The sequence below is a fragment of the Grammomys surdaster genome, unplaced genomic scaffold (assembly GCF_004785775.1).
Source record: "Grammomys surdaster isolate TR1022 unplaced genomic scaffold, NIH_TR_1.0 100, whole genome shotgun sequence".
NCBI lineage: Eukaryota > Metazoa > Chordata > Mammalia > Rodentia > Muridae > Grammomys > Grammomys surdaster.
This window is the reverse complement of record NW_021604579.1, coordinates 7,156,170-7,170,125: the sequence shown is the minus strand read 5'-3', so window position 1 is coordinate 7,170,125 and position 13,956 is coordinate 7,156,170. Positions and strand designations below refer to the sequence as shown.

General features: G+C 38.4%; 1 protein-coding gene across 1 annotated transcript in view; it reads left to right on the top strand.

Moving 5' to 3' along the window:
- Nucleotides 1-10,096, top strand: part of LOC114637465 (selection and upkeep of intraepithelial T-cells protein 2-like) — a 32,957-nt gene extending 22,861 nt beyond the window's left edge. Inside the window, exon 7 of the mRNA XM_028785677.1 lies at nucleotides 10,004-10,096. Within this exon, the coding sequence (XP_028641510.1) occupies nucleotides 10,004-10,096 (93 nt within the window). The remainder of the gene's footprint in view (nucleotides 1-10,003) is intronic.
- The last annotated feature ends 3,860 nt before the right edge of the window (nucleotides 10,097-13,956 follow it).

Genomic DNA, 13,956 nt, shown 5'->3' with positions numbered 1-13,956 from the left:
TCGGGAGGTAAATATGACGGCTATGTGGCAACTCAGAAAATCTGTTTCATGTGACTAATGCACAGATGTCCAGATGGTGACCATTCTGGTCCTTTTGCACCAGTAACTAAGAAAAACTAAATGAAGAACTGTGTTGAATAAAGGCTGGTAGATTGTAACTTCTATTTTGGGAATATTGGGGCTTTCGGGGGGTATTGGTGTGGATGTCTCTCAAATTAATATCTATCCCAGCTCTTATTGTAAAATTATGGTAACACTCATATATAGGTAGGCAGTTACTTAATCTACACATCCTGGAAAGCCTCTGTATATTGAGCTGTTTGCTGCTTTTAAAAATTTGACCAATGACATTTTAGACTAAAAATTTAAAGGCTACGATCATTAATTAAAACATTTTTTAGACCAAGTTGCATATCTGTTACATATGTGTGGGGAGACCTAAGTCCAGACTATGTGAATTCTTTGGTTGGTGGTTCAGTCTCTGAGAGCCACAAAGATCCAGGTTAGTTGACTCTGTGGGTCTTCCTGTGGAGTTCATATCCCCTCAGGCCTGCAATCTTACCTCCTATCCTTCCATAAGAGTCCCTGAGCTCCATCCTCTGTTTGGCTGTAGGTGTCTACATTTGTCTGAGTTACTGCTTAGTGGAGTCTCACAGAGGACAACCATGCTAGACTTGTGTCTGCAAGCATAACAATAGTATCATTAATAGTGCCAGGGATAGGTGCTTGCCCATGGGATGGGTTTCAAATTGGGCCTGTCATTGGTTGGCTGTTCCTCACATCTCTGCTCCATCATCTGACCTTGCATTTCTTGTTGATTTTGGGTTGAAAGTTTTGTGGGTAGGTTGGTGCCACTATCACTCCAGTAGGATTCATGCCTGGCTATAGGAGATGGCCTCTTCAGGGTTGATATCCCCAGTGCTGTGAGTCATAGCTAAAGTCACCCCGAAAGATAAAGCCTTCATGGACACAAGTTTATAAAAGTTGCTGTTCTGGCCTTTAGGAGTATGTGGATGATTTTAAAAGATAAACTGTGATAATTTTATCATCAGCTTTCCCAGGTTCTTATCTTGTGCCTAACTATCTCAGTCAATCTATACCACTGTCTTTCCTGAGACCAGGATTCCTTAGTTAATGTATAGAACCTATCTTCATAGAAAATGTCTCTTGAATATTGCAAGAATTTTGATGTAATTATGTCTTAGGCTTAGTTGTGCACATGGGATATATTATCTCTAGGAAACTTTTTTCCAAATTGAACTGTTCTTACACATGCATAAAATAAGCTACCTGGGGTCAGACAAAGTTTGAACCAACATCGACTACTCAGTCGTGTTGAACCAATCCGCATTCTTATCTCATACAAATCATCAGTCTTCTGGCCTGGGTGTTAGTAGAGACCTCTCACATCTGGTACCCAGTATGAGGGCCTGGACCCTCAGAGGAGGTAAGAAAATTCCATTGAACAGAAGAAATGGGTAGGAGTTACTTCCTCTCACCCAAGGGATCACAATCGTAAGTGAGAGAGTAAAATAAACATAGTTTCTCCTCAGTTCTTTTAGACAAGCATTTTATACAGTTATTGAAATGTCTGCTAAGACTTAGAGGAGCAAAATTATCAGAGCAACAGTTCTACAGCTTTGTATAAGTTGCTATTAAATTAAATCACTGTTTTTCTAAACAAGGAACTATAGTTGTTGATAATTGAAAGGAAAATAGAGGGAATGTGAAGAGAACACATGAAAGGTGAGATAAAATTTCTGTCAATTATTTTGCAAGCTGGAATACAGTAATGTATTGCTTGGATCTTCTCAGAAGGATCATTTTAAAAGAGAGATAGAAAAAGAAAACTTTCTTGCAGACATATCTTAGCATGTCTTGGTAGCCTGGCCCTTTCTTCTTTTTTTTTTCTTTTTTTTAATTTATTTTTTCTCAAATCATAATTCATTCACACAGGGGTTATAAACACAGAAAGGCAGAATGTGGGGATGGGGATGACACTGGAGCGTGGGTGTTCAGGGGGAATACAGATATCATCAGAACTGGGTATTGGCTGGGTGAAGGTTCAGGGGACAAGTCACTATGACTCTGCCTATGACTATCTTGTCCTTTTCTAAGTTGGTATTGTCTGCCCAGGCTACCTATTTACAAGGTCTATGACTACTCAGGCTTGTAAATTTCCACAAAAGCTGCCTGTTTACATTAGCTTATAGCCATCTGTTTCAATGTTTTTCCACTGAGACCCAAGACTTGGTGTTAGTATACATGTATGACAGGCCTATTGCTGATTTTAGGCCTATGGCTGATTTTAGGCCTTCAGTGTGTAAGCAGGGCTGCCCCTGACATCTCCTCCCTTCTCTAAGTATAGAAGGGCTGTGGCAATTCTAAACTTGCAAAGGCGGGGATAGAGGCCTGACCTCCAGTATTTGAAGGGGATCTTGTAATGGCTCCAGTCCCCCTGTCGTTGTCCAGTGAGGCATGAGGGCCATACCCATCCCGATGTCTTTTTCCTGGAGAGGGGATACTTTTGACATCAACCCCTATGCAGTCAGGCATGTCCCTCAGGGAACCCAGATTTCCAGTCTGGGCCCAAGCATAGAGTAGGTCACAGGTGGCAGCTCAGCACCCAACACCAGAAAACCGAGAGAAAGAGGGACTCCCAGGAGCTTTAACTCAGGCAGCATCCCAGGTAAGGAAAAAGCAACACTTGCCCCAAACAGGGAGCAACCGGGACCCTCTGGGACCCAGGAATTCACTCCTGGCCCTTAGCGCAGGCTCCATCCGGTCTGGGCCTGAGCACTCGGCAGATCCCAGGAGGCAGCTCTGCACCCAGTCTCACAGAAACCAGAGGAAGCGGGGCTCTGAGGAGCTCTAATCCAAGCAGTATCTTAGGCTAGGAGGTGGCAGTACTGGCTCTTTCTTCTAACTGTTCAGGTCCAGCCAGGTCAGCATCTGTTGCAACACTTTAGTTCTAGGGAATGGTCAGTTCTAGAGTCAGGCTCTATAACCTGTACTTACGTTTCAGGGAGCAGCTCACCCAGCACACAGCTTTTTGTTTTCCCACATAGCAGCAACATTGCAGAATAGATTGATCAAAAGTCCTTACATGGAAAAATGTTGAAACAGAGTTTAATTCTATTATACGAATAATTGAAACTAGGACATACAGAATCTCCAATTAGTTCTTGAAATTTTCCTATTTTTGTAATTCATAAAAAGATAAAGAATAAGTTTTTCCTTACTACATGATTTCAGGGACATAAATACTCTATGAAAACAATGGAGAAAATCTGGACAGGCTCTCTGCTCCTATTATGACTTCTCAAGGAATTAAAAGACTACATTTTCTCTATTTCTTTATATGCTGTTGGTAAGGAATATTTTTCATTCTCTGTTCTCTCCTTAAACAATCAATAACCTTATTTATATCAGTAGAAAGTTTTACCATAGAAGAAGAAAAAGAGCACAAATGTTTATAAATATTTATATATAAAATATTTAATCTAGTGCTGAATGAATTTCTTGAGGTATTGAATGGCATTTTCCTCTCCTGGTTGTTTAATCAATACATAAATAAGTGCTTAACTTTCATGGTAAGCAAACTAAAAGAGCAAAATTTATATATAGCTCCAGATTAAGTACAATTAATTATTTATTCACCTTATTATTATTTAGGTTTTACTATTACTTTAAAAAAAAACCCAAATACTTTGTTATCCTTTAAGCTTAAAACTCCACAGTGTACCCTCAATTATTTACAAAAGTTTTGGTCTGTGTCAACTGGGTACTTTTTTTAATTGGATATTTTCTTTATTTACATTTCAGATGTTATCCCTTTCCCCATTTCCACCCAAGAAACCCCCTATACCATTCCCCCTCCTTTTGCTTCTAAGGAAGTGTGTCCCCACCCACCTCCCTGCCCTCAAATTCCCAAACCCTAGGGCATCCAGATGGGACCAAGGACTTCCTCTCCAACCTATGCCCTACAAGACCATCATCCCCTACATATACAGCTTGAGCCTTGCATCCCACCCTGTGTAGTCCCAGGCTGGTGGATTAGACCCTGGGAGCTCTGGTTGGTTGGTACTGTTGCTCTCCCCATGGAGCTGCAAACCCTTCAGTCTTCTCTCTAACTCCTCCATTGGAAACCCTGTGATCAGTTCAATGGTTAGCTGTGAGCCTTTGTATATGTCAGGCTCTGGCAGAGCCTCTAAGGAGACAGCTATATCAGGCTCCTGTCAGCATGCACTTCTTGGCATCCACAACAGTTTGACTTTGGTGACTACACATAGGATGGATACCCAGGTAGGGCAGGCTCCAGATGGGCCCTCCTTCAGTTCCTGTCCCACACTTTGTCTCCATATTTGCTTCCATGAATATTTTGTTACTCCTTCTAAGAAAGACCAAAGCACCCACATTTTGGTCTTCCTTCTTCATGAGCTTCATGTGGTCTGTGAGTTGTATCTTCGATATTTGGAGCTTTTGGGATAATATCTAATTATCAGTGAGTGCATACATGTGTGTTCTTTTGGGATAGAGTTATATCACTCAGGTTGATGTTCTAGTTCCATCCATTTGCCTAAGAATTTCATAAATTCATTGTTTTAATAACTGAATAATACTCCATTGTGTAAATGTATCACATTTTCTGTATCCATTCCTCTCTGAAGAACATCTGGGTTCTTTCCAGTTTCTGGCTATTAGAGATAAGACTGCTGTTAACATAGTAGAGCATGTGTCCTTGTTGTATGTTGGAGCGTCTTTTGGGTATATGCCCAGGAGTGGTATAGCTGGGTCCTTAGGTAATGCTATGACCAATTTTCTGAGGAATCACCAGACTGATTTCCAGAGTGGTTGTATCAGCTTGAATCCTATCAAAAATAGAGGAGTGTTCCTCTTTCTCCACATCCTCACCAGCATCTGCTGTCACCTGAGTTTTTGATCTTAGCTATTCTGACTGGTGTGAGGTGGAATCTTAGGGTTGTTTTGATTTGCATTTACCTGATGACTAAGGATGTTGAACACTTATTTATGTGCTTCTCGGCCATTAAAGTTTCCTCAGTTGAGAATTCTTTGTTTAACTCTGTATCCCATTTTTAATAGGGTTATTTGATTGTCTGAAGTCTAATTTCTTGAGTTCTTTGTGTATGGATATTAGCCCTTTATTGGATGTAGGATTGGTAAAGATCTTTTTCCAATCTATTGCATGCCATTTTGTCCTATTGACAGTGTTCTTTGTTTTACAGAAGCTTTGCAATTTTATGAGGTTCCATTTGTCAATTCTTGATCTTACAGCATAAATCATTGGTGTTTTCTTCAGGAACTTTTCCCCTGTGCCCAAGTATTTGAGGATTTCCCACTTTCCCTTCTATTAGATTCAGTGTATCTGGTTTTATGTGAAGGTCCTTGATCCACTTGGATTTGAGCTTTGTACACAGAGATAAAAATGGACGAATTTGCATTTTTCTACATGCTGACCTCCAGTTGAACCAGCACCATTTGTTGAACATGCTATCCTTTTCCACAGCTTCATTGTCAAAGATCAAGTGACCATAAGTGTCATTTCTGGACTTCACTTCTATTACAGTGATATTTCTACCTGTCTCTGTTTCAAAACCAAGCAGTTTTATTTTGTTTTTGTTTGTTTGTTTGTTTGTTTTTTTTACCACTACTGCTCTGTAGTACAGCTTGAATTCAGGGAAGGTAATTCCCCCAGAAGTTCCTTTATTGTTGAGAAAAGTTTTTCTTTTCTTTTTTTTTTCTTACAAGATTAAATTATATAATTTTCTTTTCTTTTTTTATAATTTATTTTTTCTCAAATAGTAATTCATTCACACAGGAGTTATAAACACAGAAAGGCAGGATGTGGGGAAGGGAATGACATTGGAGTGTGGGTATTTAGGGGGAATAAAGATATCTTCAGAACCAGGTATCGGCTGGGTGAAGGTTCAGGGGACAAGTCACTATGACTCTGCTTATGACTATCTTGTCCTTATCTAAGTTGGTATTGTCTGCCAAGGCTACCTATTTACAAGGTCTATGACTACTCAGGCTTGTAAATTTCCACAAAAGCTGCCTGTTTACATTAGCTTATAGCCATCTGTTCCAATGTTTTTCCACAGAGACCCAAGACTTGGTGTTAGTATACATGTTTGACAGGCCTATTGCTGATTTTAGGCCTATGGTTGATTTTAGGCCTTCAGTGTGTAAGCAGGGCTGTCCTTGACATCTCCTCCCTTCTCTAAGTATAGAAGAGCTGTGGCGATTCTAATCTTGGGAAGGCGGGGATAGAGGCCTGACCTCCAGTAATTGAAGGGGACCTTGTAATGGTTCCAGTCCCCCTGTCGTTGTCCAGTGAGGCATGAGGGTCATACCCATCCCGATGTCTTTTTCCTGGAGAGGGGATACTTTTGACATCAACCCCTATGCAGCCAGGCTTGTCCCTCAGGGAACCCAGAGAGATATTTTTATCTTTTATTTATATTCCCTTGCAGTACTTAGCCTCACAGCCTAAGCAAGAATTCAGATCGCCTGTCAGAGGGGGTTCTGGGTGGCCCCTCTCTGCTTGGTCTAGGGGCAGAAGTCCCCCCTTTTAGGTTGAGTGGAGATGGGTTTTGGAAACACCCTGTATAAAATAACAACCTCATCTTGAGTCTTGTGGTCCTCCATAGCTAACTTATGATAATGTATCTGAATAGATTTTGCTACCAAATTATTTATCTGTTGTATCACAGAGTTACTCCACCTATTTGAGGGCCAGGGACCAGCAGAAATAAGCAAAAATAACCCAAAGAATGGTCCCAAGAAGGGAGGAAGTAGGATTGACAACCTTGGAGAGGCTGAAAACCAATTCTTATACCAGCATTCATCTGTCTCTTTCTCTCTCTGATTTTTCTCAGGGCCTTCACTGACCTATTTCATGCTCTCTTTAACCATCCTTGTCTTGTCTATGTAAAGGCAACATTCTTCTTTAAGGGCAGTACACAATCAAGAGCTGTACACAGCCTTTTCTATTGTGATAAAGTAAATTGAGTCCCATAAGGATCTTTGCAATTTTAGGAAGTCTCTTCAGACAGTGAAACGAGGGATTTCGAGAAAAGTTTTCAATATCCTGGGTTTTTTTGTTATTCCAAATGAATTTGAGAATTGCTCTTTCTAGCTTTATGAAGAATTGAATTGGAATTTTGATGGGGATTGCATTGAATCTGTAGACTGCTTTTGGCAAGATGGCCATTTTTACTATATTAATCCTGCCAATCCATGAGCATGGGAGATCTTTTCATCTTCTGAGATAATCTTCACTTTCTTTCTTCAGAAAAGTAAAGTTCCTGTCATACAGATTTTTCACTTGCTGGTTTAAATTCACAGCAAAGTATTTTATTCTATTTGTGACTATTGTGAAGGGTGTCATTTCCCTAATTTCTTTCTTAGCCTTTTTATCCTTTGAGTAGAAAAAGATTACTGATTTGTTTGAGTTAATTTTATAACCAGCCACTTTGCTGAAGTTGGTTATCAGGTTTAGAAGTTCTCTGGTATAAGTTCTGGGGTCACTTAAGTATACTATCATAACATCTGCAAATAGTGATATTTTAACTTCTTCCTTTCCTATTTGTATCCCTTTGACTTCCTATTGTTATCTAATTGCTTTGGCTAGGACTTCTAGTACTATATTGAGTAGGTAGGGCGAGAGTGGGCAGCCTTGTTTTGTCCTTGATTTTAGTGGGATTGCTTCCAGTTTCTCTCCATTTAGTTTGATGTTGGCTACAGGTTTGCTGCGTATTGTTTTTACTATGTTTAAGTATGGGCCTTGAGTTCTTGATGGTTCCAGAACTTTTATCATAAAGGGATATTGAATTTTGTCAAATGCTTGCTCAGCATCTAATGAGATGATCATGTTTGTTTGTTTGTTTTTGAGTTTGTTTATATAGTGGATTACATTGATGGATTCCCGAATATTGAACCATCCCTACATACCTGGGATAAAGCCTACTGTATCATGATGGATGATTGTTTTGATGTGTTCTTGGATTCAGTTTGTGAGAATTTTATTGAGTATTTTTGCATCGGTATTCATAAGGGAGATTGGGTTGAATTTCTCTTTCTTTGATGTGTCTATGTGTGGTTTAGTTATGAGCAAAATTGAGGCTTTACAGAATGAATTGGGTAGTGTTCCTTCTGTTTCTATTTTGTGGATTAATTTGAAGAGAATTGGTATTAGAACTTCCTTGAATGTCTGATAGATTTCTGCACTAAAACCATCTGGTCCTGGGTTTGTTTCTTTTTTGGTAGGGAGACTTGGAATGCCTGCTTCTATTTCTTTAGGGGTTATGGGACTGTTTAGATGGTTTATCTGCTCCTGATTTAGATTGGGTACCTGATATCTGTCTAGAAAATTGTCCATTTCATCCAGATTTTCCAGTTTTGTTGACTATAGGCTTTTGTAGTAGCATCTGATGATTTTTTTTTAATTTTCTCAGTTTCTGTTGTTATGTCTCCCTTTTCAGTTCTGATTTTATTATTATGGATACTGTCTATGTGCCCTCTGGCTAGTCTGGCTAAGGGTTTATCTATCTTGTTGATTTTCTCAAAGAACCAGGTCCTGGATTTGCTGATACTCTGTATACTTCTTTTTGTTTCTACTTGATTGATTTAGCCCTGAGTTTGATTATTTCCTGCTGTCTACTTCTCTTGGGTGTATTAGCTTCTTTTTTCTAGAGCTTTCAGGTGTGTTGTCAAGCTGCTAGTGTCTGCTCTCTCCAGTTTCTTTTTGTATGCACTCAGAGCTATGTGTTTTCCTCATAGCACTGCTTACATTGTGTTATCTTCCCATCATTACTGAGGATTTGGCTCAACTTTTTAAGTTGCTTTCTAGAGATTCCCACTAAAACAACAGTAAAACAGAGCAGATTTTTAGCTTATTCAATAATGCATTGTACCTGTTGGAAAAGGCTGATATATAGAATCAGTCAAATATTTACTTTCCTGCTTGGATAATAAAAAGAACCCAATTGTTTTCTCCTTCAGGATTTTCTGGGATTATTTCTCAGACATTTCTGAATATTCTTTTACCTAGTAGGAAATATTTTTGAGCTCAAAATTTAATTTTCCTAAACTTTGAAGACCCTAAACATTATATAAATGCTTTAGACTTAGATCTTTAAAGATTAATGACCATAGTTAATTAAGTTGGATTTATTTATTTATTTATTTGTTTACTTAAGTTTTGTGCTTTCTCTATCTCTGACAAGAACAAATAAGATGCTGGCAAAGGAAAAATTTAGAGGAGACTCACAAGAGCCTATTCTATGAATATTCACAAGGCATATTTTACAAAGGATTTCAAGCTTTTATTGGATAATTAATGGGTGGTTCTCACATTATATCTGGAACTATGGCTGTCTATGTCTGGGGACTTCTCAACTGTCAGGTGTGTAGAGATCTGTGCTTGGAATGCACTAAAGGCGTGCATAGTGCCACTTCCTAACTAATAAACTACATAGCAGTGCCCCAGGCTTACCATGGCAATGGAGTCTCCAGGAAAATACTATTGTGTCACATGTGAAACTTAACTTTGCCAAATAGTTCTTTATGTATCACTTTTCTAAGGCTCTCATTACAACTAAATACAGAAAATGGTCCTGTTTGTACTAACAAATGCTCTAAAACATTTTACAATATACAAAATTCTACTCATGTTACTGAAACCCCTTATATTTCAGAGGATCATGCTGTTGTGGAATGGTACCATCAAACACTTAACAACATGTTTTAAAAATAGAAACATGTATGTATGGTCACCTAAATCCCTACATGTTATGCTACATTTGACTATGTTAATTTTAATTGTTTTCACTTTAAAGGATAATATATTTTCTGCTGCCCCAAAGCATTTTTCCTGAGGGAGATACACCCTTAAGTTAAATGAACAACTCTAAAGCTAATCAATGGAAAAGGGCTGCTGTTTTTGAAACATCAGGGTAAGGTTATACTTTTGTCTTTCCAGAAAATGAATGAAGTCCCAATTGGCTCCTGCTTCAATGCATCCAACCAAGGGAACATTCCAGAGACAACCAGACAAATGAAGAACATGAATTAACATTAACGTCAAGTTAATGAATTAACAACAAGTTCATGTAGAAGAGAGATTTCATATAGAGGAAGCCAATAACTTTAGGAGACATTAAGACTTTAGCTCATTAAGCCAAGTCCTTGGGGAAACAATGAAGACACAATAAAATGGCGTTTCCTTTTCCTTGGTCCTCTGTTAACTATTCTTTTATTATTATTATTAATTATTTTATTAATTTACATTTAAAATGATATCCCCTTCCTAATTACCCCTCCACAATTCCCCCATCCTATCCCCTCTCCTTCCCTCCCCTGTGTCTTTATGAGTGTGCTTCTCCACCCACTCACCCACCCCTACCTCACTGCTCTAGCATCCCCCTACACTGGGGCATCAAGCCTCCACAGGACCAAGGGCCTCCCCTTTCATTTATGTCAGATAAGGGTATCCTTTGTTATGTATGGAACTTAAAAAAAAAAACCTTAACATTTCTTAACATTTGGAACTTTCCTTTTTTTCAGTTTTTTTTTAATTGGATAATTTGTGTATTTACATTTCAAATGTTATCCCCTTTCTTTGTTTCCTATCTGGACACCCCCCATCCCATCCCCCTCCCCCTGCTTCTATGAGAGTGCTCTCCCTCCCATTCAGCCATTCCCACCTCACAGCCCTGGCATTCCCCTACACTGGAGAATCTAGCCTTCACAAGACCAAGAGCCTCTCCTCCTATTGATGTCAGACAATGCCATCCTCGGCTACATATGCGGCTGGAGCCATGGGTCCCTCCATATGTACTCTTTGGTTGGTGATTTAGTCCCTGGGAACTTTCAAGACCATAGTCTTACTAAATGTGTGAGAGGAGAAGTTCGCGTAAACTTTTAAAGATAACATGTATTTTTGCATTAACATAAGTACAGAATGTTCAGTGTGCACAAATCAGCTAAAGATTTTATGATTTTCTGCTCTATATTTGAGGAAAGAAAGGAATCAAAGTTTACCAGTCCTTTTGAACTGTTCTGAGGACCTGATAGCCAACAAGATTTACTGGCTTCAGCTGGGATATGGCTGTTCCCATGTAAAGGGAACAGCATTTATGTCACCTGTTTTGTTGTTATTCTGAATCTCTTCTTCCATGTTTGGAATCAAGATTTTCAGGCACTTTTCCCTTGTCAAATCTAATGTTTATTATTATTGAAGGAATCAACAGCTTTTCACCTCCATTTGAAACAAGAACAAGTCATCTCCCACAATGCAACACATTTCCTGATATCATTCTGCAGTTGCAACCAACATCCTTATAATATATGGCTTGATTTAATTCAATGATACTTTCTACAGTCCAGTGTTTTTCAGTGGTTGTGCTACCTGTCTCATCGACATTTGCAAACTTAAAGTCAATGGATCATTATGCAATCTATCTCTCAGAGATCTCTTAACCCCTCTCTATTTTAGGAACATTTCTTGTAAAATACAGTTAGATATTTCTACAATTGCTAGATCTGTAGGATTTGTAAAGTATAGCAGTAACATGTTTTATATTATAATATTTAAAGAAATTTTGCCTTTTACTGGATACATATGTCAGAGCATTATCAGTTTTAATCTGTAAAGTATCCCTAAGATAAGAATTATTTCTAATAAAAGTACAATGACATAATTGTCCTTTTCAGAGCTCAAGGCAGAAGATATCTAAAATCCTGAATAGGAATCAATTGTATGATACATATAAATTAAATTTTTCAAACACTGCAAAATGAAACACAACCATCCGCCAAATTTCATTTCTTTGGTAACCTTTAGGGTTACTTGAGTATATAAAGAATAGGTAGGACAATATTTTTATACTTTCTTTGGTTTATCACCAAGTTATAGAAATATTTTATTTTTCTATTTCAAAGATCACTTTCTCTTTTTACTTATTTATTCACTTTACATTCTATTCATTGCCCCCTTCCAGTCACCTCTTCTCACAAACCTTCACCCATCCTTTTCTTCTCTGAGCAGGTAGGTGCCCCTTGGGCATTCCCCAAACCTGGAACATCGAGTCTCTTGGAGGCTACATGTATCCTTTCTCACTGAGGGCAGACAAGGTAGCCCAGCTAGAAGTATATATCCCATGGTCAGGCAACAGCTTTTGAGTGTATGTCCAGGAGTACTATAGCTGGATCTTGAGGTAGAACTATCCCCAATTTTCTGAAATACCACCAAATTGATTTCCAAACTATTAAAGTCACTTTTGCACTTTCTCTTCCATTAGATTTAGTGTATCCAGTTTTATTTTGAAGTCTGTGATCTTTTTGGACTTGAGTTATGTGCAAGGTGTTAAATATGTATCTAATTGCATTCTTCTACGAGAAGACATCCAGTTAGTCCTACACCATTTGTTGAAGACATCTTATTTTTTTCCACTGTATGGTTTTGATTTCCTAGTAAAAATTCAAATATCCATAGATATGTGTGTTTATTTCTGGGTCTTTTATTCATTTGATTCCGTTGATCAAATTATTTCTTTCCATGCCAATACCATTCAGTTTTTATCACTATTGCTCTGTAGCAGGATGTATGATCCAAATGGCCTATATAGCAATTAAAATTACAAGGACTTACCCATTACCAATGCTAAAAGAGCTACATTTAGAAACTGTTATTAAGGCTAAACCTAACAAGGATAAAGCTAGGAAATTCTAATCTTATAAAATGTTATTAACTTACTGTAAATTGGACAGTTATTCTACTCTGCCACCATCCCCATGGCTTCACTGGGAGCAGAGTACATGGGGCAGCATCAGTCTTCAGTAGCCAGGGACATGTGTAAAAGATTTACCTTTAGAGGAGGAATTTGGTGTACTGACAATACTTTGTTGGGGAAAAATAGGACAATCAACTTTCCAGTGTCTTTCTTGTTCACAATTTGGTCAGAGTCCTGGTGGCAGGCAAGGCATTGTGGCAGTTATTCCAAATGGATAGCATTACCACAATCCAGGTGGAATCATTGGTGTTCCATCTATCCTTCTGGAGACCTTGAGGTCACAAGTAGAATTTGATGATTCCATTTATCATAACCTTTAAATATGATATTCACTAGATCCATAACAAGATTGAGGACCATTATTTATTAAGTATAAATAAGATAAACAAATTTTGCTTGTTTTTAGTTATTTGTTTTAGGCTTAAAGGCACACATATAGAAGGCTAAAGCATTTTCCTGTAATGAATTCAATTAGTATTTAGCATAGCAACAAGTATAGTTTTGAATACATTAAAGAATTTGTTCATTTATAAGGTGACTGACCATTAACTTGCATGTCTTAATCATCTCTAACAATTTACAGTAAGTTAATAGTATTTTATAAGATTAGAATTTCCTAGCTTTATCCTTGTTAGGGTTGGCCTTAAATAATAAATTTCTGAATGTAGCTCTTTTAGTATTAAAATAAATTGTTTAATAATAAATATGTCCATAGGAAGACTGGAAATTTTCTCAAGGTGTGCTGGAAAGAGCCAGGAAACACTTGGGAGTCAGGAAACTTGCTCTGACTCATTGCTGGGACATATAAATTAACTCCAAATAAAACAGCAGCAAGGGGTGGGGGTGAGGTCAGGGCTGTGAGCACAGTCCCTGAGCTGGATAGAACACAAGGCTGATGGAGACAACTGAAGCTGCTGCCAACCACAAGTCCCTAATCAGAGGCTTGGCATGATCTGGAAAATGGGGAACCAGCCCAGGTTGCCACTTGGGCCTAGAGAAAATCATATGGAGGAGAGCCAGTCTAAAGCTTAAGTCACACAGGAAGCATAACTGCCTCTCTCTATATATAAAAGGCCAAGGTTATAGCCAGTGACAGCTTGGGAATCAGAAGCCAGATACAGAGAGATGCAGAAGAAATCCA